Source organism: Zonotrichia leucophrys, chromosome 23 (assembly GCF_028769735.1).
Source record: "Zonotrichia leucophrys gambelii isolate GWCS_2022_RI chromosome 23, RI_Zleu_2.0, whole genome shotgun sequence".
Classification (NCBI taxonomy): domain Eukaryota; kingdom Metazoa; phylum Chordata; class Aves; order Passeriformes; family Passerellidae; genus Zonotrichia; species Zonotrichia leucophrys.
Genome location: NC_088192.1, coordinates 6,227,436 through 6,250,895, shown reverse-complemented (window position 1 = coordinate 6,250,895; position 23,460 = coordinate 6,227,436). Strand labels below are relative to the sequence as shown.

Sequence of the window (23,460 nt, the reverse complement as noted above, 5' to 3'; positions counted from 1 at the left end):
TTCCCCAACACCCCTGGGGAGGGGTCAGAGCCTCATCCCAAATCTCCCATGGGATGGAGAAGGGAGAGGAACGACCCCATCAGGGCTGAGACTCCATTTCTCTGCCACCCCACATGTCATAGTGAGGTGACAGCGCTGTCCCTTGTCCCCCATGGCCACCTGGCTCTGGCAGGGCTGGGTCTGCCCCAGCTGAGCTCTGCAGCCCCAGGGCAGGAGCAGCCAGATGGGATCTCTTCCCCAGGTACACAAAATCCTCTCTTTCCACTAAACCCGAGTGTTTGAAGTCAAAAACCATCTGCATCTTTATGCCAGAGAGAGCTCTCCCTGCCAGGGGTATAAACACAACACAGAGACATCAGATTTTTTCATTAAACTGCTATTTTTACATCAAAGTCAGGTTTTTGTCTGTATGGGCAGGGCTGGAGCAGCCTGGGGACAGGGACAGGGACATCACAGTCCCAGGGCCAGGGATGCTCTGCCTTTGGGTCCAGGGATGGCCCAGCCCTGGGGTAAAGGATGGCCCAGCTTGGGGTCAGGAGTGCTCCAGCCCTGGGTACCAGGGATGCCCCAGGTTTGGGATCAGGGATGTCCCACTCCTGGGGTCACATTGCTCCAGCCCTGACTCCTGGGGTGTTCCAGAGTCAGGTCAGGAATGTTCCATCCCCAGGGGCAGAAATGTCCCAGTCCTGGGGTCCAAGATGCTCCAGACCTGGACCCAGGAATGTCCCAGACATGGGATCAGGAATTCTCCATCCCTGGGGTCACAGAGGCTGTGGTTGTGGGGTCAGGGATGCTCCATCCCTGGGGACAGTGACACTCCAGCCATGGATACCAGGGATGTCCCCGACTTGGGATCGAGAATGTCCCAGTCCTGGGGTCAAAGATGCTCCAGCCCTGAGTTAGGGATGTCCCAGACTCAGGATTAGGAAAGCTCCATCCCTGGGGTCACAGAGGTTCTGGGTAAGGCATTCTCCATCCCTGGGGTTGTAGAGTCCATGGTTGTGGGGTCAGGGCTGCTCCAGCCCTGGGGTCAGGGACATCCTGACCCTGGGGTCAAGGATATTCCATCCCTGGGCTCAAGGCTGCTCCAGCCCTGACTCCAGGGATGTCCCAGGCCCAGGATCAGGAATGCTCCATCCCTGGGGTTGTAGATGCTCTGCGGTAAGGGATGCTCCATCCTTGGCTCAGAGAGGCTCTGCGGTAAGGGATGCTCCATCCCTGGAGTCAGAGAGGCTCTGGGGTAAGGAATGCTCCATCCCCAGGGTCAGAGAGGCTCTGGGTAAGGAATGCTCCATCCCCAGGGTCAGAGAGGCTCTGGGGTAAGGGAAGCTCCATCCTTGGCTCAGAGAGGCTCTGCGGTAAGGAATGCTCCATCCTTGGCTCAGAGAGGCTCTGGGGTAAGGAATGCTCCATCCTGGGGTCATAGAGACCTGGTTGTGGGGTCAGGGCTGCTCCAGGATGTCCCTGACCCCAGGGTCAAGGATATTCCTTCCCTGGGCTCAAGGCTGCTCCAGCCCTGACTCCAGGGATGTCCCAGGCCCAGGGCTTGGAGCACCCAGGGATGGTGGGCACGGGTGGAATGGGATGAGCTTTACTCCCCACAACCAAACCACTCTGGGATTCCATGAGGAATTCCATCCCCAGCCACCTCGAGGAAGAAGCACACATTTATTTAAGCAACCTTTCCCCAGTTTGAAGATAATTAGCCCCCAGCTGCCATTCACCAGCAGCTCTGAGGATCCCAGGTAATGGATCGGGCTCAGGCGGCTGTTGGAGAATTGATGGATGAGTTAAAATGAGTTCCCACCATTCCTTCTCTGTTGTTATCTTATCTCTGTGCTGGGGAGAAGGGCAGCACATCACAGGATCCATCATCATCATTTCGCCTTTGTAGCTCGCAAAATTCACAATTAACAAAAAAATTTCTCTTCACTTGCTCATGTAATTTAATTAGCTTCCCATTAAACGCAGACTAAACAGCATCTATTCCCCACCAGAGCAAATAATTGTTTTCCATTCTCTCAGAAACCATCACTGGAACTCTCTGAATTCATTAGGGAGCAGCAGTGAGAAAAGGGAGGGAAAAGCTGCAGGAAGGACAGGACGGAATGAGAGGGGAGGGGCGGGGCCGGAGCTGCCTTTGGCTGAGCCGGGATGTCCCAGGATGTCCCGGGATGTTCCAGAATGTCCCAGGATGTCCCGGGATGTCCCACTGACCCCACAGGGGGTGCTGGATCCATCCCACTGCACCCCCAGAGCTCTGGGTGCTGCATCCACCCCTCCCCTGGGAGCTCTTGGGATGCTGGCATTGCCAAAGGGTCAAGGACCGGGATGGGGACAGGGACAGCCATGGGGACACTCCCCAGGGCCACCTCGGGGTCACCTCCAGCCCCCCAGGCCAGGGATCAGCCCCCCCTGCCAGCCCAGCTCCGTGGAACTGGGGCTGTTTATCCGGATCCCAGGAAAGATTTAATTTCCAGTGGAAATCTCTCAAGCAAATTCCTCCCTCAGAGGAATAAACCTGGTTAAGGAAACAATTTGCTCTGCGCTCAGATGAAGCTCGAACGCTTTGCTGCTGCCACGGCCCAGGGCTGGCTTGGATCCGCTGTGGGATGGGAGCCAGGAGAGCCCTGGGCTGCCCTGGATGCATCTGGGACCAGGGGGAGCAGGGGGACTGACCCCAAATCCCCCTAGGTGCAGCTGGGAACCAGAGGGAACAGGGGGACGGACCCCAAATCCCCCTTAATGCTACTGAGAAGCAGTGGAAATGGGGGAAACTGGTCCCAAGTCCCTCTGGATGCATCTGGGACCAGTGGGAACAGAGGAGGACTGGCCCCAAATGCCCCCAGATGCTGATGGAAACCAGTGGGAACAGGGGGACTTATCCCAAATTCCCCTTAATGCTATTGAGAACCAGTGGAAATGGGGAAACTGGCCCCAAATCCCCCTAGGTGCAGCTGGGAACCAGAGGGAACAGAGGGGGACTGGCCCCAAATCCCCCTGGACGCTGTTGAGAACAAGTGGAAATGGAGGAAACTGGACACAAATACCCCTAGGTGCATCTGGGACTAGTAGGAACAGAGAGGACTGCCCCCAGATCCCCTCAGGTGCATCTGGGAACCAGCAGGAATGAGGGGACTGGCCCCAAATCCTCCTGGATGCTGCTGGGACTAGTAAGAACAGGGGGACTGGCCCCAAATTCCCCTTAGTGCTATTGAGAACCAGTGGAAATGGGGGAAACTGGCTTCAAATCCCTCTGGATTCTCTGCTGTCCAGCACAGGGCAATTTCCTGTCCCCAAAGGGTGGTGGCAGTGCTGGCCCTGGTACTTCTGGGTGATCAGTGCCAGCCCTGCAAGGTGGGTTCCAGCTCTCCAAGGGGTGCTCCAGCTCTCCATGCTGGGTTCCACCCCTCCATGCTGGGTTCCACCTCTCCAAAGTGGGTTCCAGCTCTCCAAGGTGGGTTCCAGCCCTCCATGGTGGGTTCCAGTTTCTCCTAGATCAACTTTCCTCCCTCCCAGGGGCTGGGACAGGGACCCATGGTCCCAGGGGTGGGCATTGTCCAGCCCTGGCTGCAATGAGCTGTGAAACCTTGAGCTGCCCCACCCTGTGTCCCTCCTCACTGCCACCAGGAGCAAAGGGTTGATTTCTCATTATGAATTATTGTTTGATTCCTTGGCACTGGGAATGGTCACAGTGCTGGGATGGGCACAGGGGCCTGGGCTGGGTGCTCAGTGCTGGGGGCAGCGTGCCAGGGGCAGCTGGGCATGGGCAGGGAGTGCCCAAAGGGCTGCCCAGCCCTCGCTCCGTCCATCCTGGGTGTGGCTCTGTCCATCCAGGGTGTGGCTCTGTCCATCCTGGTCGTGATTCTGTCCATCCAGACCGGGCTCTGTCCATCCTCATCAGGTTCTGTCCATCCTGGTTCTGGTTCCATCCATCCAGGCCTGGCTCTGTCCATTCAGGATATGGTTCTGTCCATCCAGGTCAGACTCTGTCCATCCAGGTCAGGCTCTGTCCATCCAGGTCAGGCTCTGTCCATCCAGCCCTGCTCTGTCCAGCCCTGCTCTGTCCATCAGGTCTCTCTCCCATCCCTCTGCTCAGGGATTTGCCCATAATCCGGATCAGTTCCCGATCTGGGTCACAGCTCCGTGTCCCTCGTGCCCAGGCCAGGGGGGTGTCTGGGCACAGGGGGTGACACCCAGGGTGACACCCAGGGACCCCAGGCTGGGCTGTGGATCCATCCACCCCCCCTGCCTGGCACCAGGAGCCCCAGGACTGCCCAGGACTCAGGGCAGGGGAGCAATGATGCCCCTGCCTCTGTTCCCTGCTGGTTCCTGGGGTGGGAATTAGGAACAAAACCCTTTTTTGGTTCCTTTAAAGAAGCAGGACCTGGTTAGGCTCAGGATTGCTGTCACAGATCAGCCCCAAGGGTCCTCTCCCCTCTGGCACTTGGGTATAGCTCCCAATAAACCCATAAACCCTTGGGATTATAACAGGCTCTAATTAAACCCTAAATCTGTGGGGCAGCCCCTCCCCAGCCAGGGGCAGAGGAAGGGGCTCAGCCCTGGGCACGAGGCTCCCACTGCGGTGTGCCTGGGGTCCTTCCTGGCAGTAAAAACTCCCCTAAAATAATAAATAAATAAATAAATAAATAGAAATAATAAAATAAAATACAAAATAAATAAAGAAAATAAAAAATAAATTAAAATAAAATAAAGTAATAAAAGCAATAAAAAATAAAGTAATAAAAATTAAAAAAAAAAAAAAATAAGATAAACCTCCCATGTCTCCAGCCCTGCCTGCCCTTCTCCAGGGAGGGCTTTGTCTGCCTGGAGCTGCTCACCCATCGGGATCTGGAGATGGCTCTGCCTGAGCAGCACCTCCCTGAGGGCTCCTGTCACTCATCCACTGAGGGCAGGGACCATGGGACAGCCCGGGGGACCAGGGACAGCTCCAGGGCTACAGCAGCCATTCCCATGGGATCCTGGCTGCCATTGCCCCTGGGGACAGGGGAAGGATGGGAAGGAGATGTGGGCAGCTGCCAGGAGCTGGAGAACCCTCCCTGCACTGGGGACAGGGATGGAGGGACAGGAGCCAGGGAATGGCTCCCAGTGCCAGAGGAATGGCAGGGCTGGATGGGATCTTGGGAATTGGGAATTGTTCCCTGGCAGGGTGGGCAGGGGCTGGGCTGGAATTGCCAGAGCAGCTGTGGCTGCCCCTGGAGCCCTGGCAGTGCCCAAGGCCAGGCTGGGCATTGGGGCTGGCAGCACCTGGCACAGTGGCAGGTGCCCTGGGCTGCAATAGCTGGCATTGAAGATCCCTTCCCACCCAAACCACTCTGGCATTGCAATTCCTGAACCAAGATGGAAATCCACATTCAACCCATTGCAGCCAAATGGAAAAGTAAAGGAAAGGAATGATTTCAGGCTGGTTGCAGAGTGCCCCCAGTGCCATTTCCCACAGGGGGTTTGTAGCCTGGCAAGGCCTGGTTAGAGAGGTTTGGGCTGTGCCAGGGTGCCCAGAGCAGCTGTGGCTGCCCCTGGAGCCCTGGCAGTGCCCAAGGCCAGGCTGGAGCACCTGGCACAGTGGGAGGTGTCCCTGCCATGGCAGGGGTGGCACTGGGTGGGGTTTAAGGTCCCTTCCCACCCAAACCACTCCATGAGTTTGGTGATTCCACCAATGGTTCCATCATTTCACCTCAATGATTTCCCTGGTTAGCTACAGGTGAGGACCTGGATTTAAAACTGGAGAACAGAAAAGTAACCAGAGAGTCTCAGGTTGGAAATCGGGCTGTGTGTTCTATCCCTATCTGATGGGGCAGTTCTCTGCTGCTCTTGGGGCAGTTTTCTTGATCTCTCCCACAGCCAATCCTCCCTCCAGGAGATCTCTGCTCTCCATGGCCACTGAGTGTCCCTGCAGGGCTGATCCAATTCCAGCATCCCATGGGCAGATGCTGCGCCCAGGGCAGGAGCCAAGCATTCCTACCTGGATCCAATCTGAGCCTGGCACAGCACAGCAGCCTTTGCCCCCTGCATTGCCAGAGGAGCAGCTTTCTGCTGCCCTGCATGGCCAGAGGGAGCCCAGGCCCATCTGCAGCAGCCCTGGAGCTGCAGAGGAAAACTCCCCCCTTGTGCAGGATCCCTGCTGCAGCAGAGCCACAGCTGGCACTGCAGGAGGGCTGAGCCCCCATGGGATGGGGCTGTGCCACAGCCTGAGCCACAGCGGGCCAGGGCCTGCTCCCACTCTGTTTGTATTGCTGCTTTATTATTTTATTTTATTTTATTTTATTCCCTAATCAAGAACTGTTATTCCTACTCCCATATCTTTGCCTGACAGCCCCTTAATGTCAAAATTACAATAATTTAGAGAGAGAGGTTTGCATTTTCCATTTCAGGGGAGGCTCCTGCCTTCCTCAGCAGACACCTGGCTGTTCAAACCAAGACACAGAGCAATAAACTCCAGACACTGAGCTGTGTAAAAAAAGCCATTTATTGCAGTTTTAACTGTATAAAAAAACACTCCAAAGGAAACAGGACAGGGATATACAGGCCACGTGTGGAACTGAACCAAAAGTTCTCAATTTCAAGGGATCTGGAGAAGGGTTTCACTGTCAGTGGCACAGCCAGAACGAAATTCCTTTGAAATCCAAGTTTTCCTGCCTCCCAAGAAAGGAGAGGTGGAAAAAGCTGCCCAGTGGGATGAGGGGAGGGGACAGCCTGCACTGGGCTGTGACACCGAGCTCTGTCACCTGCACTGGGCACAGCCAGGCACAGATCCTGCAGCATCACTGGATCTCCCCCATGTAGAGCCTTTTGTCACTGGATGCAGACAGAACTGAGGGGCAAGGAAAGAAAGGAATAAAGAAATTAAAACAACGTACAAATGAAAACAAAATATAAAAACTAGAATAGAATACAAAAATGAAAACGGAATATAAAAACTGAAATAGAATACAAAAGCAGAAAATATAAAAACGGAATAAAAAATGAAACAAAAATTGAAATAGAAAACAAAAGTTAAAATAGAATACAAAACCAGAAAAAATAAAAATGGAATAAAAAATTAAACAATAACTGAAATAGAAAACAAAAGTTAAAATAGAATATAAAAACTGAAATAGAATGCAAAAATGAAAACGGAATATATGAATAATATATTAATAATATATTAATATATGAATAATTATTATATTGTATTTATAATTATAGATACAATATATATATACACATATATATATTGTATATATAATTATAAATACAATATATATACAATATATGTAATAATATATATTGTATATAATGTATTATATTAATACATTAATATATGAATAATATATGAATAAATGAAACAGAATACAAAAATTAAAATACAAAAACCGAAAGAGAATACAGAAATTAGAATATGAAAAATGAAATAGAATGCAAAAGTTAAAATAGAATATAAAAACTGAAATAAGAGTACAAAAATTCAAATATGAAAACTGAAATAAATACAAAAATTCAAATACAAAAACTGGAATAGAATAAAAAATTAAAATGGAATATAAAAACTGAAAAAGAAAACAAAAATTAGAATATAAAAATTGAAATAGAATACAAAAATGACCCCAGTGGTTTGTGACCTCCCTGAGGACACAGCCCAAACTCCTCATTTTTTTGCAAGCCAGGTCTCAGCTGCTTCCCAAGGCAGCCATGAGCAGCTCTGTGTTACCCAGCCCCGGCTGTGCCAGCTCCGGGTGCCACTAGAGGGCACATCTGGCCAGGAAAGCGTCCCCAGGACAGCATTCCCTGGGAGCAGGGAAACCCAGCTGGCTCCCAGCTCCCACCGGCCCCGAGCCACAGCCAGGGGATCCTGGAGCTTGGGGAACACCCCTGAGAGCATCAAACCCACCTGCCAGCCTGGCACCAGCCCAGCTTCACCCTACCCACCAGTGCCACAGCCCCAGGTGCCCTGAACACCTCCAGGGATGGGGACTCCACCAGCAGGGCTGGACAGGTCAGAAGGGCAACATTCTGATGTCTTTGTGGAATTATAAAATCATCAGGGCTGGAAAATCCCTCTGAGATCATCGAGCCCAACCTTTAACCCAGCCCTGCCCCCGTCCCCAAGTGCCACATCCACAGCGCTTCTGAATCCCTCCAGGGATGGGGCTCCACCCCTGCCAGGCTGGACACCCTTCCCATGGAGAATTCTTCCCAAAAATCCCCCCTGAGCCTGCCCTGGCCCAGCCTGAGGCCGTTCCCTCTGCTCCTGTCCCTGTGCCCTGGGGCACAGCCCAACACAGCACTGACCTCAGCTCTGCCCCAGAGAGGACAGGCAGGGTGGGGGTCATGTCAGGGAACCTTCCAGATCAGGTTCCCCTGCCATGGACAGGGATTTTATCTCACATTCAACCCAAACCTCTCCTGGCCCAGCCTGAGGCCGTTCCCTCTGCTCCTGTCCCTGTGCCCTGGAGCACAGCCCGACCCCCCCGGCTGTGCCCTCCTGGCAGGAGCTGTGCAGAGCCACAAGGGCCCCTGAGCCTCCTTTGCTCCAGGCTGAGCCCCTGCCCAGCTCCCTCAGCCCCTCCTGGGGCTCCAGACCCTTCCTCTCTTCAGGGAATTCCCAAGAATGACCCAGAAGACACCAGCAGTGGTTTCATCCCTGTCCAGGGGAGCTCTGGGGGTTTCTGCACCAATTCCCAGCCCAGTGTTTGCCACCCTGCACAGCCTGGTGAGAATCCTGCAGGGATTTATGGATTAACATCCCCAGGAGCTCCCAGCCAGCAGCTGCATGACTCAATGGGTTTTTAATAAGAGTTTTATAATTGTTATTTGTGATTGATGAGCCAAGAGGAGCTGAGCACAGGATCCCACACGCAGAGAGGAGCTGGCTCTGCTCCCCCAGCACAGCCCCAGCCCAGCAGAGCTGAGGGTACCCAGAGCTCCTTGGCCCTTACTTTCTCTTTGGGGTGACTGCTGGGAATTTTTGGCTGCTGACCAGGCCAAGGTGAGCATTTCCATGGAAACCCAGCACCCTGCAATCCTGCCCAGCCCAGGAGATGGGAATGGAGCCTGGTCCCAGCTTCAGATGGCTCTGAAAAGCCACCTGAGCTTTGTATCAGCCAGCTCTGAATGTGGTGCCACCTCCAGAACAGGACCCAAACCCACTGCAGCCAGAGCTTCCTTTGGTGGGATTTTGAGAAAGAATTGTTCCCTGGCAGGGTGGGCAGGGGCTGGGCTGGAATTGCCAGAGCAGCTGTGGCTGCCCCTGGAGCCCTGGCAGTGCCCAAGGCCAGGCTGGGCATTGGGGCTGGCAGCACCTGGCACAGTGGCAGGTGGCCCTGGGCTGCAATCAGCTGCCATTGAAGATCCCTTCCCACCCAAACCACTCTGGCATTCACATTCCTCAATCCAGGATGGAAACCAGCACCAAAACCCATTGCAGCAAATGGAGAAAGGAAAGGAAAGAATGATTTCCTGGCTGGTTGCAGGTGCCCCCAGTGCCATTTGCCACAGGGGGTTTGTAGCCTGGCAAGGGCTGGTTAGAGAGGTTTGGGCTGTGCCAGGGTGCCCAGAGCAGCTGTGGCTGCCCCTGGAGCCCTGGCAGTGCCCAAGGCCAGGCTGGAGCACCTGGCACAGTGGGAGGTGTCCCTGCCATGGCAGGGCTGGCACTGGGTGGGATTTAAGGTCCCTTCCAACCCAAACTATTCCAGGATCGTGATTTTGTGATTCTCTGATTTGCTTCCTACAGCTTTTGGGGCAGTTAGGACCCCTCAGGTGATCCATGTTCTCATGGAATCACCACACATGGTTATACTCCTGGCATCCAGCCATTCCAAACCTGTTCCTCATGGCCCCTGGGAAGGCAGGACAAGCCCTGGGCAGTGGCAGCCACCCGAGAGCCACCCTGCTGCCCTCTGCGTGTCCCCAGCCCAGTCCCAGAGTCCCTGTGCTCAGCCCAGGGTGCCCCCACCCAACTGGAGATGAGCAAACCAGGCTCTGCCACCCCTAAATCTGATAACTGGCAATTTTGAGGTCACTTCCCAGAGGATCAGCAGCTCAGTGAGCCCTGGAGCTGCTGCCCTGGGAGGGGGGAGCACTTACTGATGGGTTCCTCGGGGTGGAAGGCCAGCTCATTGACAGAGCCAGCATGGCCAGGCAGCTTGTACAGGATCCTCCTGGAGGTGGTGTCCCACACGTACACAAACCTGCAACAGAGTTCCACATTGCAATGCAAGATGTTTTCTATTACCATCTGTATGGCAGATTATCTTCATCAAGTGGGCAGTTTGCCTTATCTCTCTCTCTGAGTGACCACAATCACTCCTCCCTCGGGAGGGGACACCTGCTGATAACAGCTATTGAATGTCCCTGCATGGCTGATAAGAACTACAGCATCCCATTGGGAGATGGGAGCCCAGAGGGAGGAGCCAAGCATTCCTACCCGGATAGAATCTGGAGATTCTGGAACACCAGCACGGCTTCTGCACTGGATTGCCCAGAGGAACAGCAGCTGCCTCTGGCCCTGGATCTTCAGAGGCAGAGACTGCACCTTTCTCCAGGATCCCTGCTCCAGCAGAACCAGCCCTGACACTGCAGGAGGGCTGAGCCACAATTCCAATGGGACTGCTGCCAACAGCCTGACCCACAGGGTGTCAGCTTGGGTTCTGACTCTGGCAGAGTTGGTTTAGTTCACTGCATTGTTTATTTTATCATTTTATTTTCTTCCTTATTAAAGAACTGTTATTCCTGCTCCCATATTTTTGCCTGAGAGCCCCTTAATTTAAAATTTATAGCAATTCGGAGGAGTAAAGAGAGTTTACATTCTCCATTTCAAGAGAGGCTCCTGCCTTAGCAGACTCCTTTCTTTCCAAACCAAGACACAGAGTCCTGCTGAGGGCAGGCATGGGCCAAGGAAAATGCCTGTGCCCCCTCAGGTGATTGTGTCACCCTGATTTTTGATTTTCTAAACCTTCTGATGTTCACATTCTTGTAACAAACTTTCTCACACACTTTCTGTAAATAACTCATTATTTTGCATTCTTTTATGGAGGAGGAGAAATTTGATGGCCTGTTGGTTTGTTCAGTGTCATTGGAGAGGTGGCACTGTTGTCACAGACATCTTTTCATGAAAAATCCTTTCCTTAGGATTTTTCCTCCTGCGAAGCTGAGAGGCCTCAGGAACAAAATGTAAACATTGATTATCTGCTGCTGTGGAATGCAACAGGTGCATCTGTGATTGGTCTCATGTGGTTGTTTCTAATTAATGGCCAATCACAGTGAGCTCAGACAGAGAGCTGAGACACAAACCTTTATTATGATTCTTATTCTATTCTTAGCCAGCCTTCTGATGAAATCCTTTCTTCTATTCTTTTAGTATAGTTTTAATGTAATATATATCATAAAATAATAAATCAGCCTTCTGAAACCTGGAGTCAGATCCTCATCTCTTCCCTCAACCTGAGACCCCTGTGAACACCATCACAGCACTGTCACTTTTGGAAATCTGTAGATGGTGGAGTCAGAAAATAACCTTCCCTTTCCTTCACCTTGGGAGCAGCAGGGTGTGCTTGTGTTGTTTCGTGTCCCATAGTGACAGTTCTGCAGCTGGAATGATCTTTGTGAGAATAAACAGGAACCTCCCAGGAGAAAAATGGGAAAATGCTGCTCTGACAGGCCCAGGCTGAGCAGGGAGGAATCAAGAGTGGCAAAAACCTCCCTGCCAGCAGTGCCCCTCACCCCTCAGGGCACAGAGATGGATTTGAAAGCTGTGAGGCAAAAAAAAAAAAAAATCCATGATAGTTCAGGGACAGGGAGGAAAGCAGCACTGGGAATGCTGATCTGAGGAGGAGGAGGGGTCTCACCCTCCCAAACAGCCCCACACACTCTGTGCACATCCAGGCATGCCCTGGGCTGCCAGTGAGGAGCCCAGAGCCCCCAGCCCCTGCTGCACTGCAATCCCTGCCTGCCAGCAGCTCTAAGCAGGGATTTCTTCCTGCTGTGCCACACGAGGCACTCACCAGCGTTTATTAGGGAGTGATGGGATCATGCTGAGCCCTCTGATCCCCCTCTGCTGGCTCCTGCCTGAGCCCCTACTGGGTTAAGAACCCCCCAGGATCCTCCCCTGGGGGCACCAGGCACAGCTCAGCTTTCACACTTCTCTTAAAAACAGTCTCAGACTCAGGGAAACTGAGCCCAAAACCCCAAAATCCCAGTGTGTGCTGTGGGGAGCTCTGCTGGGACCTGAGCTCTGAGCTCCAGCAGCACCTGCTGAAAGAACCAAAAGTGACACAAACTCCAGGAAAACCTGCCAGAACAGGGCTCAGCCTGGCCACAGGGATCCAGGCAGGAGCTGCTCTCCCAGGGCAGGGATTGCTGCTCTCCCAGGGCAGGATTGCTGCTCTCCCCAAGGCAGGAATTGCTGCTCCCTCCAAGGCAGAAGCTGCTCTCCCAGGGCAGGGATTCCTGCTCTCTAAGGCAGCAATTGCTGCTCTCCCCTCCAGGGAGGAAACTGCTCTCTCCAAAGGCAGGAACTGCTGTTCTTCCAGGGCAGGAACTGCTCTACCAGAGCAGGAATTGCTGCTCTCCCCGCCAGGGCAGGGATTGCTGCCCTCTCCCAAAGCAGGAGCTGTTCTCCCCAGGTAGAGATTGCTGCTCTCCCAGGGCAGGGATTGCTGCTCTCCCCTCCAAGGCAAGAATCCCTCCCTCCCCAGGGCAGGGATCCCTGCTCTCCCCAGGTAGGAATTCTCCCTCCCCACTCAGAGCCCAGCAGGGCTGGAGCAGTCACAGCTCCAGATCATGCTGGGACAGCTGCCCCACTAAATCTGGACAAGGAGAGCTCAAGTTCTGCCTCTGTGCTATCAGAAGCTCATTAATCAGGTGATTACTGCTGCTCCATGGCCTGGCCCCTGGCCTGCAGGAATTCCTGTCTCCCTGGCACTGGATTTGGGCCTGGATTTGCTCCAGGGGACATTGGTGTCCTTCACAGGGACCTTCAGCCCCTGCTCTGCTTCCTCCCTGTGCCCTTTCACTCCTCAGCTCACTTTACAGAACCTTTCATTTACAAGTCTGAGTTGTGCCAATTGATTTTTTTCTCCTTAATTAAAGGAGGAGCCATTAATGATCTCTGGAATCCCACCAAGCAGGGATTTAACTGGGATTTGTGCTCCTCACCTTCCAACCCCACACACAGACCCTGCTCTCAAGGACCCCCCAGGCTTCTGCCAGGACAGCCAGGGGTCCAAGCCAGTGGCAAAGGTGTCCCTGTCACCTGCTGGGGATCCTGTGGTGGGACAGGGCAGAGCCTCAGCCGGCTTCTGACAATAATAACCAGATTTTTTTGGACAATAATAACCAGATTTTACAACAGTCAGATGCTCCTCCACAGACCCCAAAACAACAGAAACCCACCCCTGAGGAAATGAGGAAAACTCCCTGAGGGCTGTTTGGGATTTCCCAGCTCTACACACAGCCCTGAGCCTGGAGATTCTGATCCAGGAACGCTGCAAATCCATCAGGGCCTGCAGGGGACACAGGAATGCAGTGGCACTCACCTGTCAGCAGAGCCCCCTGCAATTTTGCTGCCATCTGGGGACCAGGAGCACCTCAGAAGGTTCTAAAACAAAAGAACATGCACAGCCTATTTAGTTTCTCCCTTTTCCTTGAACTGAAATCACCAGGAGACTTTAACCAGCACCACTTTAATGATCTCCCTTGGAAGATGAGATGGTAATTACAGATTTTATTTTATTGCTGGAAACAGCCAGTGCCTTGTTATTTTACACAAAGTAGATGGTAAGTGTAGAAAACACTTCATTTACAACTAATTACAAATGAACTGAGCAAAGAAATCTTGTTACTGAGGCTTTAATTGGAACCCACTTTGTGGATTCATCTTTCTCTTTGAGTTCTTATTAAAGCCTTTCTGGCCTAAGCTTGAATTGAAAAAAAAAACAATTTAGAGGAAAGTTAATAGCAGAGGGAATTGAACAAGGAATGGAGCACACTCACCTTCTCAAAATTATGGACATTTCCCTGGAAAATCTTCACACATCTCTCCTTGGGGGCGAAGGGCCTCACGTCCCAGATCCGAACTGCAGGAGAAGGAAGGACAGAGGCTGAGGGGGACAGGGACAGGCAGCCCTGGCAAAGCCCCCGTGCCCAGGACAGGCTCCCTGACCCCTCACTCCCCACAGGCCATGGGGAACCAGCAGCTTCCCCTGCAGGAGGCTTTGCAATGTGGAAATACAAAAACTTCCCAAGCTGCCATCCCAAAATGGAGCCCAGCTCCTCACAGGAGGCTTTTCCTCACCCTGCCACATCCCATGGGCACGGCCCTGATGGGCTCAGCCTCACTGAGGGACAGGGGGACAGCAGGGTGGCAGCTGGGCTGTCACTCCTGCTGAGGGGACACAGCCAGGTCACCTTGACACAAGCCAGAGAGCACAGATCACCTGTGCCATGGCTCTTGTCCCCAAGTCCTCCAGGAGCTGGGCTGTCACTCCTACTCAGGGGACAAACCTGTCTCATGGCTCTTGTCCCCAGTGTCCTGCAGGGGCTGGGCTGTCACTTCTGCTGAGGGGACAAACCTGTGCCATGGCTCTTGTCCCCAATATCCTGCAGGACAACCTGTGCCATGGCTCTTGTCCCCAGTGTCCTGCAGGTGGCTGCACTCTGCAGGGACAAACCTTGAGGCTCTTGTCCCCAGTCCTAGGGGCTGTCCTCCTGCAAGGGACAATCTGTGCCATGGCTCTTGTCCCCAAACCCTCAGGACAATCTGTGCCATGGCTCTTGTACCCAATTCCTGAAGGCAACTTGTCATGGCTCTTGTCCCGGCTCCCGGATGCCTGTGCCATGGCTCTGTCCCTGGTGTCCCGCAGGACTGGCTGTCACTTCTGCTGAGGACAAACTTCCTGCCTGTCCAGGGTAGCAACCTGTGCCTTGCTCTTGCCCCAGTCCTGCAGGACAATCTGTGCATGGCTTTCCCCAGGCTTGCAGGATAAGCTGGCCATGGGTCTATCCCAGCTTTCAGATAGTGTGCCAGGCCTGTCCCAGGGCCCCGCAGGCATCGTGCCCTGGCTCTGTCCCAGGCTGCAGGACAACGTGCAGGTTCTTGTCCCTGAGTCTGCAGGACAACCTGTGCCATGGCTCCTGTCCCCAGTGTTCTCCAGGAGCTGGTACAAATCCCCCTGAGGCAGCTGCTCTCCCCTCAAGGACCCAAATTCAGGGTTCAGCTCTGGAGCCCAGCTCCCTGCAGCCCAGCCCAGCCCAGCTGTGCCAGGATGAGCAGGCAGAGGTGTCCCTGGAGGTCTGCAGGCTGTACCTGTGTTGTCCATGGCGTTGGAGAGCAGGTAGGAGCCCTCAGAGCTGAGGCTCAGGCCCGTCACCGAGTCGGCGTGGCCCCGCATGGTGTAGGTGAGCTTGTTCTGCCGCAGGTCCCACACCTGGCACAAACCACAACCACATAAAAACATAAACACACAAACACACACACAAACACACTAACACACACACACTAACACACACAGCCAGCAGTGCTGGACATTGATGGGTGTCACAGACACATTCTATGGAAAATCCTTTTGTTAGGATTTTTCCTCCTGAGAAGCTGGGAGGCCTCAGGAACAAAATGTAAACATTGATTATCTGCTGCTGTGGAATGCAACAGGTGCATCTGTGATTGGTCTCATGTGGTTGTTTCTAATTAATGGCCAATCACAGTCAGCTGGCTCACACTCTCTGGTCAGTCACAAGATTTTATTATCGTTCAATTCCTTTCCTTGCCAGCCTTCTGATGAAATCCTTTTCTCTATTCTTTTAGTATAGTTTTAATATATCAATTTTATAATATAATATAGTATAATATAATACAATATAATACAATATACTATAATATACTATACTATAATATAATATAATATAATATATAAAATATAATATAATATAAATATAATAAATAATATATATAATTAATATAATATAATATAAGCCTTCTGAAACACAGAGTCAAGATTCTCATCTCTTCCCTCGTCCTGGGACCCCTGTGAACACCACCACAGATGGGAGTTGTGGGCAAATGGGATTTGTGCCTTAGATTGGTAACTGATGTGTTCAAAGTTCAAGGAGTTACATGGCAGCAACCCCACACACAGGAGCCAGGGAATGGCTCCCAGTGGCAGAGGAATGGCAGGGCTGGATGGGATCTTGGCAATTGGGAATTGTTCCCTGGCAGGGTGGGCAGGGGCTGGGCTGGAATTGCCAGAGCAGCTGTGGCTGCCCCTGGAGCCCTGGCAGTGCCCAAGGCCAGGCTGGAGCACCTGGCACAGTGGGAGGTGTCCCTGCCATGGCAGGGGTGGCACTGGGTGGGGTTTCATCCTTTCCATCCAAACCACTCCATGATCCTATGGAAGCATGAGGCTGGAAGTTTATGGGTTTCTAGAAGGACAGAATTTGCCTTTCAAAACATTTCTAAGTGGATCTGCTCAATCTCCAAGGAGTTCAATGCCAGCAGCCCCAGGCCTGCAGAATTCCTCCTGAACTGGCCCCAAAATGCCCCAAATCCCCCTGGCACGGAGCAGGAACTCCCCAATTCCCAGTTCCAGGCTGCTCTTCCCAAAGAGGGCAGTGGGAGCAGCTGTGGTGGCAGTGCCACACTGAGCACTGGCTGTGACAGGCTGGGGACACCTCTGGTGACAGTGCCACATGGAGCTCTGGCTGTGACAAGATTGGGACAGCTCTGGCAGGCTGATGACAGCTCTGGTGGCAGTGCCACACTGGGCACTGGTTATGACAGGCTGGGGACAGCTCTGGTGGCAGTGCCACATGAAGCTCTGGCTGTGACAAGATTGGGACAGCTCTGGTGACAGTGCGCTGATGACTGCTCTGGTGGCGGGGACAGCTACTGGCACTGGAGTTTGTGCAGTGCCACTGGGGACATGCTGTCAGGTGGCATGTGCCACACAGCCTGGCTGTGACAGATGGGACAGGTAGGAGCAGGGGCTGATGACAGCTCTGGTGGCAGTGCCACAGTGAACTCTGCCTGTGACAGGCTGGGGACAGCTCTGGCAGGCTAAGGGCAGTTTTGGTGCCAGTGTCACACTGAGCTCTGCCTGTGACAGGTTGGGGACAGGCTGAGCCCTGCAGCCCCAGGGCAATCAGCTGAATGAACGCTGAGCTCACTGGTAAATGAGAACTTTCCACAGCATCAGGTGCCAGGGCAGCTGCCAACTGGGCCAGAGGGCACACAGGGGACGTCACCACGTCCTCCTCAGCTTACCTCACACATGGCTCTGGCCCAGCACTGCCAGCATTCCAGCCTGGCTCTGCAGTGACAGCAGTGCTGGGACACCCGAGTGCCACGCTGTCCCTGCCAGGCTGTCACAGCTCCCTGCCACTTTACTGGCCCTGTACCACCAGTACAGGGTTGGGGATGTAAAATTCAGCAGGTGGCACCCACAGCTGTCCTTGACCAACACAAGGCGTGACAGGAGGAAAGGGGACACAGGGTCCTACCTTGATGTCATTGTCGATGCCTCCAGAGATGATCTGGTCACTGGTGTCATTGAAGGTGACAGCCAGGACCTGGTAGGTGTTCTGGAATGTCTGGACAGCAGCTTTTTTCCTGATGTCCCACAGCTGGAAAGAAATGTGGCACTTGTAAGAGGTGGGCACAGATATTTAACAACAAAATCATTGCAGAGATATTGGCAGAGACTCAGCCTGTTCTCCTGAAATCCTTTTGTGGGTCTCATAAAAAACATCAGATCTGGAGATCTTTATAAAAAACACTGAATTTGCTGTGTCTGGAGTACAGGGAATGAAGGGAAGGAAGAAGAGGCCAGCAGAGATTTCAGGAGAGGGAAATAGGAGCCAGTACATGAGAATACAGGAGAAAGAAGAAGGGGCGAGCCCAGATTTCAGGAAGAGTTCTCATGCTTTGCAAATCCAGAAAGAAACTCTGATTTCTGATTTTTTTTTTGTCCAGAAAGAATTCCTTGGGCACCTGCAGGGATGGGCCCTGCATCTGTGGGATCTGTGATTGGTCTCATGTGCTTGTTTGTAATTAATGGCCAATCACAGTCAGCTGGCTTGGACAGAGAGTCTGGGACAGCTGCCTTTGTTATTCATTCCTTTCTACTCTGAGCTTAGCTAGGCTTCTGAGATGAAACCTTTTCTTCTATTCTTTTAGTATAGTTTTAATGTAATATGTATCATAAAATAATAAATCTGAAACATAGAGTCAGATGCTTGTCTCTTCCCTCATCCTCAGACCCCTGTGAACACCATCACAGTCTCCTCCTCCTTTCAGGGACTTGAGCAGATCCAGAGCAGCAGAAAAATCCCAGCTGAGCAAGCTCAACCTTCCCCACCCCCTGAGAAGTACAGAAAAGAGAGCAGTAAAATTTGCTGTCACATTTCTGACTCTGAACTCAGATAGATAATGCAACGAGTAACAAAAAGCTGAATTCAGCTCAGACAAATAGAAAGATCCTAAAACTTTTCCACCTTTTTCCCCCAGGTTTTGCCCAGGGCACACATTTGTAGCAGTCACATTTTCTGAAAAAATCTCCCTGCCCAGGAGTTTTCTCCTGGGAAGCCTCAGAGAAAAGGAAAACAATTCTTAGCTCATTTGCTTCTCCTGTGCTGTGCTCATGTGGAATGTGTTTGGAGATTGTTCACCCACAGGTGATTGTTCCATTGGATTCTGCTGGGAGTTGTTTTCACTCTTTGGCCAATCAGGGCCAAGCTGTGTCAGGACTCTGGAGAGAGTCATGAGTTTTTATAATTCTCTTTTTAGCCTTCTCTAAGTGTCCTTTCTGTATTCTTTAGTATAGTTTAGTATTCTTTAATATAATATAGTATCATAAAATAATAAATTGGCCTCTGAGAACATGGAGTCAGATCCATCATTCCTGCCTTTGTCAGGGCACCCACAAACCCAGCACACACTGACCTTGACAGTGCCATCGTCGCTGCCGGTGCAGACGAGCTGGGGTCCCCTCCGGGCAGGGTAGCAGGAGTTGACAAAGGACGTGTGGCCCTTGAGCCTCTTGACCCTCTCCCCTGTCTCGCTGTCCCACACAGCCACGGTCTTGTCCGTGGATGCTGAGAAGAGCATGCTGCAGGCAACAACCACAGTCAGGGCTCTGCTCCCTTCCCATCTCTCCTTACCCCTGTCCTGCACTGCCAAGGAAATTGTATCTGTTTGCCATCTGCATGGCAGCTGTCTCCTGTTCAGTAGGCAGCTTTCCTTATCTCTTCCACACCCACTCCTCCTGCTGATAACAGCTATTGAATGTCCCTGCATGGCTGATAAGAACTACAGCATCCCATTGGGAGATGGGAGCCCAGAGGGAGGAGCCAAGCATTCCTACCCGGATAGAATCTGGAGATTCTGGAACACCAGCACGGCTTCTGCACTGGATTGCCCAGAGGAACAGCAGCTGCCTCTGGCCCTGGATCTTCAGAGGCAGAGACTGCACCTTTCTCCAGGATCCCTGCTCCAGCAGAACCAGCCCTGACACTGCAGGAGGGCTGAGCCACAATTCCAATGGGACTGCTGCCAACAGCCTGACCCACAGGGTGTCAGCTTGGGTGCTGACTCTGGCAGTGTTGGTTTAATTTTCTGCATTGTTTATTTTATCTTTTTATTTTCTTCCTTAATAAAGAACTGTTATTTCCTGCTCCTGTATTATTTTTTGCCTGAGAGCCCCTTAATTTAAAATTTATAGCAATTCAGAGGGAGGGGGTTTGCATTTTCCATATCAGGGGAGGCTCCTGCCTTCCTCAGCAGACACCTGGCTTTCCAAACCAAGACAACCAGTAACCAGTGGGAGCAGAACCTTTCCCCATTGGTGTTTTGGAGGAGCCTGAAACGCTGACTGACACTGGAAAAGCTGCACAGACAAACTCCCCTCAATCCCTGCTGGAAATGGCTTTTCTTCCTTCTCAAGTAGCATCTGGGATGAGAACAGCTCAGCAAAGCTCAGCAGCAAGGGTGGAACAGCCTTTTAAATTAACCAGTATCTCCCTTGGCCTCTCTCCCTGTGACCCCACACAAACTTCCCCCTGTGCCCCAAAACTGCATCAATGGCACTGGGGGGTCACAGGTGCCCCCAGATCCTCTGCCCACACAACAAGGACTTGGTGTCCATGGAGTGAGCAAGGGCAAAAATTGCAGAATCATTTAGGTTGGAGAAGAGCTTCAAGAACATCAAGACTCTAAGCTGTGCCTGATCCTCATCCTGTCCCCAGCGCAGAGCTCTGAGTGCCACCTCCAGGAATTGCTGGGGCACCTGCAGGGATGGGCACTGCAAAGCTCCCTGGGCAGCCCCTGGCAAGACCTGGCCACCCTGTGCAGGAAGAAATTTTCCCCCAATATGCAAAAATGGGATTTTAAGGACTTTCAGGGCTCATTTTCTGTTGGTGTGAGGGGTTTGGAGCTGTGGGGGAACAGGAAATGTTCCCTGCCAGAAGGGGCTGGGGCAGGGACACCTCTGCTGCTGGGCTTGCATTGGATGGATATTCCCTTGTGGGAAAAGCCTTTGGGATTCTGGTGTTCAGGATCCAGAGATGAGGTGGGAAAAGAGCTCCAAGGACATCGAGTCCCAGCTGATCCCACCTTGTCCCCAGCGCAGAGCTCTGAGTGCCACCTCCAGGAATTGCTGGGGCACCTGCAGGGATGGGCACTGCAAAGCTCCCTGGGCAGCCCCTGGCAAGGCCTGAGCCCCCTTTGCATGGGGAAATTCCTGCTGTGCCCACCCTGAGCCTGCCCTGGCCCAGCCTGAGGCCGTTCCCTCTGCTCCTGTCCCTGTGCCCTGGAGCACAGCCCGACCCCCCCGGCTGTGCCCTCCTGGCAGGAGCTGTGCAGAGCCACAAGGGCCCCTGAGCCTCCTTTGCTCCAGGCTGAGCCCCTGCCCAGCTCCCTCAGCCCCTCCTGGGGCTCCAGCCCTGTTCCCTGAGCAGCACAGAGCCCCTGCCCTCACCTGCCATCCGTGTTGTAGTGCAGCTCCATGACAGCCCCGCTGTGTCCCTTCAGGGTGGCAAAGTTGTCACAGTCCCCGTAGACGTTCCAGAGCACTGGGGGACACCAAGGGACAGGTGAGCACAGGAAAGGCACAGCAACAGCCTGGAGCTGATCTTTGGGGCTTCAGCAAAGTGCAGGATGGGCCATCCCCAGTGCTGAGTCCCAGCTGGGACATTCACAGCAGTGACAAAGCATCAGCTGAGCCCCAGGGCAGAGGAGATTCAGGGATCTTGATAAGGTGAATGTATTAAGAAAAAAATATAATCTTTGCTTCAGCAAGCCTAAGCATCAAAACCTGCATTTCTGCAGACATCTGGAATCTGTGTGACAGGGACACAGGGCTGTCACAGCCTGCCCCAGCTGTGGGAGATGGAAAGACAGAAACTGCCACAGACACTGAAGGGTTTGATTTGCAGCCTTGGAAGGAGCTTGGATTGATGTGAAAATAAAGTATGCAGACATTGAATAGAAAAATCATAAACTTATGTTTGTATAGTTATCAATAAGAATATGCCTTAAGCAAGTGAGAAACTGTACTGATAAAATGGTGAAAGGTTTACAGTGTAAGGGTGTAATTGTATAGAATAATTTTAATTATTCTATACATTATAAACCTATAGCTTACCATCTTATCAGCTATAACTTCTCATAGCAAAGATCATAATTTTCTAGATGTTATAACAGAAGTATGTATGCACATGCAACAACAGCCTATTGGTTAAAGTATATTATAAATTAAATTATTGTACACAATTACACCCTTACATTGTTAACCTATAGCTTACCATCTTATCAGCTATAACCTCTTACAGCAAAGATTATAATTTTTTAGATGTTATAACAGAAGTATATGTGTGTATATGAATTACAGCCTATTGGTTAAAGTATCTGCATGGTAGTAAATGTAAGGAAAGGTGACAGGTTAGAAAATCAAAACATTCTCTGGTGGCTGTCCATAAGATTAGGAAGTTATTTACTGTCCTGCAACGAAGAATTTGTGACTCTCCTGAGCTATGGTCACTGCTTGCTGTCTCAAAACCTCCCAACCTCTGGGGCTGATATTTATTTAAACAATAAATGGGCTTTAACCTGATTTTAGTCCCATCCCTTCAATTAATGCCACAACAGTAACGCCAGCAGGGCAAATTTCCAGCCCCATCAGGATGGCACCTGCCAGAGGAGCTGGGAAAAGCTTCCTGGGGAAGCAATTCACCCCCAGGAGCAGGGGAGGCTGAGCTGAAACCCCTCAGCAGCAGGGCCTGAGCCTGGGGACAGCAGGGGACAGCAGTGCCACTCACAGATGAGCCTGTCGAAGCCAGCTGAGGCCAGGGTGTTGCCATTGGGGTGGAACTTGCAGCAGTAAACCTCCCCCTCGTGTCCTGAGAGCAGCATGATGGGGGCCTGCAGCGAGGAGCAGCGCGGGGGGCCCTGGGGGACAGACGGGACACCGTGAGGGGACAAGGGACAAAGGCAGGGGATGGCCAGCCTGCCCCCCCTGCTGAGCATCTTCACCTTCCCACAGCACATCCCACCAGAATTCCAGAATCCCAGCACTACTGAACATCTTCACCTTCCCACCAGAATGTCAGAATCCCAGCGTTACTGAGGCTGGAAATGAGCTCCAAGGTCACCAAGTCCATCCTGTGCCTGATCCCCACTTTGTCCCCTGCCCAGAGCTCTCAGTGCCACATGCAAGAATTCCTCAGACACCTGCAGGGATGGGCACTGCAAAGCTCCCTGGGCAGCCCCTGGCAAGGCCTGAGCCCCCTTTGCATGGGGAAATTCCTGCTGTGCCCACCCTGAGCCTGCCCTGGCCCAGCCTGAGGCCGTTCCCTCTGCTCCTGTCCCTGTTCCCTGGAGCACAGCCCGACCTCCCCGGCTGTGCCCTCCTGGCAGGAGCTGTGCAGAGCCACAAGGGCCCCTGAGCCTCCTTTGCTCCAGGCTGAGCCCCTGCCCAGCTCCCTCAGCCTCTCCTGGGGCTCCAGACCCTTCCCCATTCCTCGGACCCGCTCCGGGGGGCTCAGAATTGCACTCAGCACCGGAGGTGCCTCAGCAATGCCCAGCCCTAACCCGCTCGTGGCCTTTCCCTCCTCCTGGAGCCGCCCCTGCCCCTCTCCCCTCAGCTCTCCATCCCTCCCAGATGTCCTCCCAGCCTCCCCCCACGTTCCCCCGTTACCGCCTGCAGCAGAGCCCCGGCCGCCGGCTGCCCCCCTGCACCGCCCGTGCCCGGCGCCCCCGGCAGGTCATGGCGGGGCCGTTTGGCGGGCACGGGGACGAGCGGGAGGTCGGGGCCGGGCGCGGGGGTGGCTCCAGGGGCGGCGGGGCCCGGGGGCGCGCCGGGCGCGGGGCCGGGGCCAGGCCCGGGGCCCGGGACCTTCCGCTTCTGCTGCTCGATCATGGCGGCCGCCGGGCCCCGCCCCCCGCGCCCTATTGGATGCCGGGGCCGCGCCTGCAGC

The 23,460-nt window shown here is 53.0% G+C and overlaps 1 protein-coding gene across 1 annotated transcript; it reads right to left on the bottom strand.

Moving 5' to 3' along the window:
- Positions 1–6,469: 6,469 nt before the first annotated feature.
- Positions 6,470–23,417, bottom strand: SNRNP40 (small nuclear ribonucleoprotein U5 subunit 40). Its single transcript, XM_064731661.1, has 10 exons — positions 23,181–23,417; positions 22,303–22,432; positions 20,964–21,057; positions 18,932–19,097; positions 17,491–17,613; positions 15,302–15,422; positions 13,990–14,072; positions 13,533–13,594; positions 10,084–10,187; positions 6,470–6,832 (listed from the first exon to the last, which is right to left on the bottom strand). Exons 1-10 carry the CDS (start codon positions 23,400–23,402, stop codon positions 6,783–6,785), a joined length of 1,155 nt encoding a protein of 384 aa, XP_064587731.1. The 5' UTR covers positions 23,403–23,417; the 3' UTR covers positions 6,470–6,782.
- Positions 23,418–23,460: the final 43 nt, after the last annotated feature.

Coding starts and splice junctions, on each gene's coding strand:
- SNRNP40 (XM_064731661.1), bottom strand. CDS start 23,402: ATGATCGAGCAGCAGAAGCGGAAGGTCCCGGGCCCCGGGCCTGGCCCC. Junction 14,073..15,301: donor CAACGCCATGGACAACACAG/GTACAGCCTGCA, acceptor CTTCTCCTGCAG/TTCGGATCTGGGACGTGAGG. Junction 10,188..13,532: donor GCAGGGGGCTCTGCTGACAG/GTGAGTGCCACT, acceptor ACTCTGTTGCAG/GTTTGTGTACGTGTGGGACA.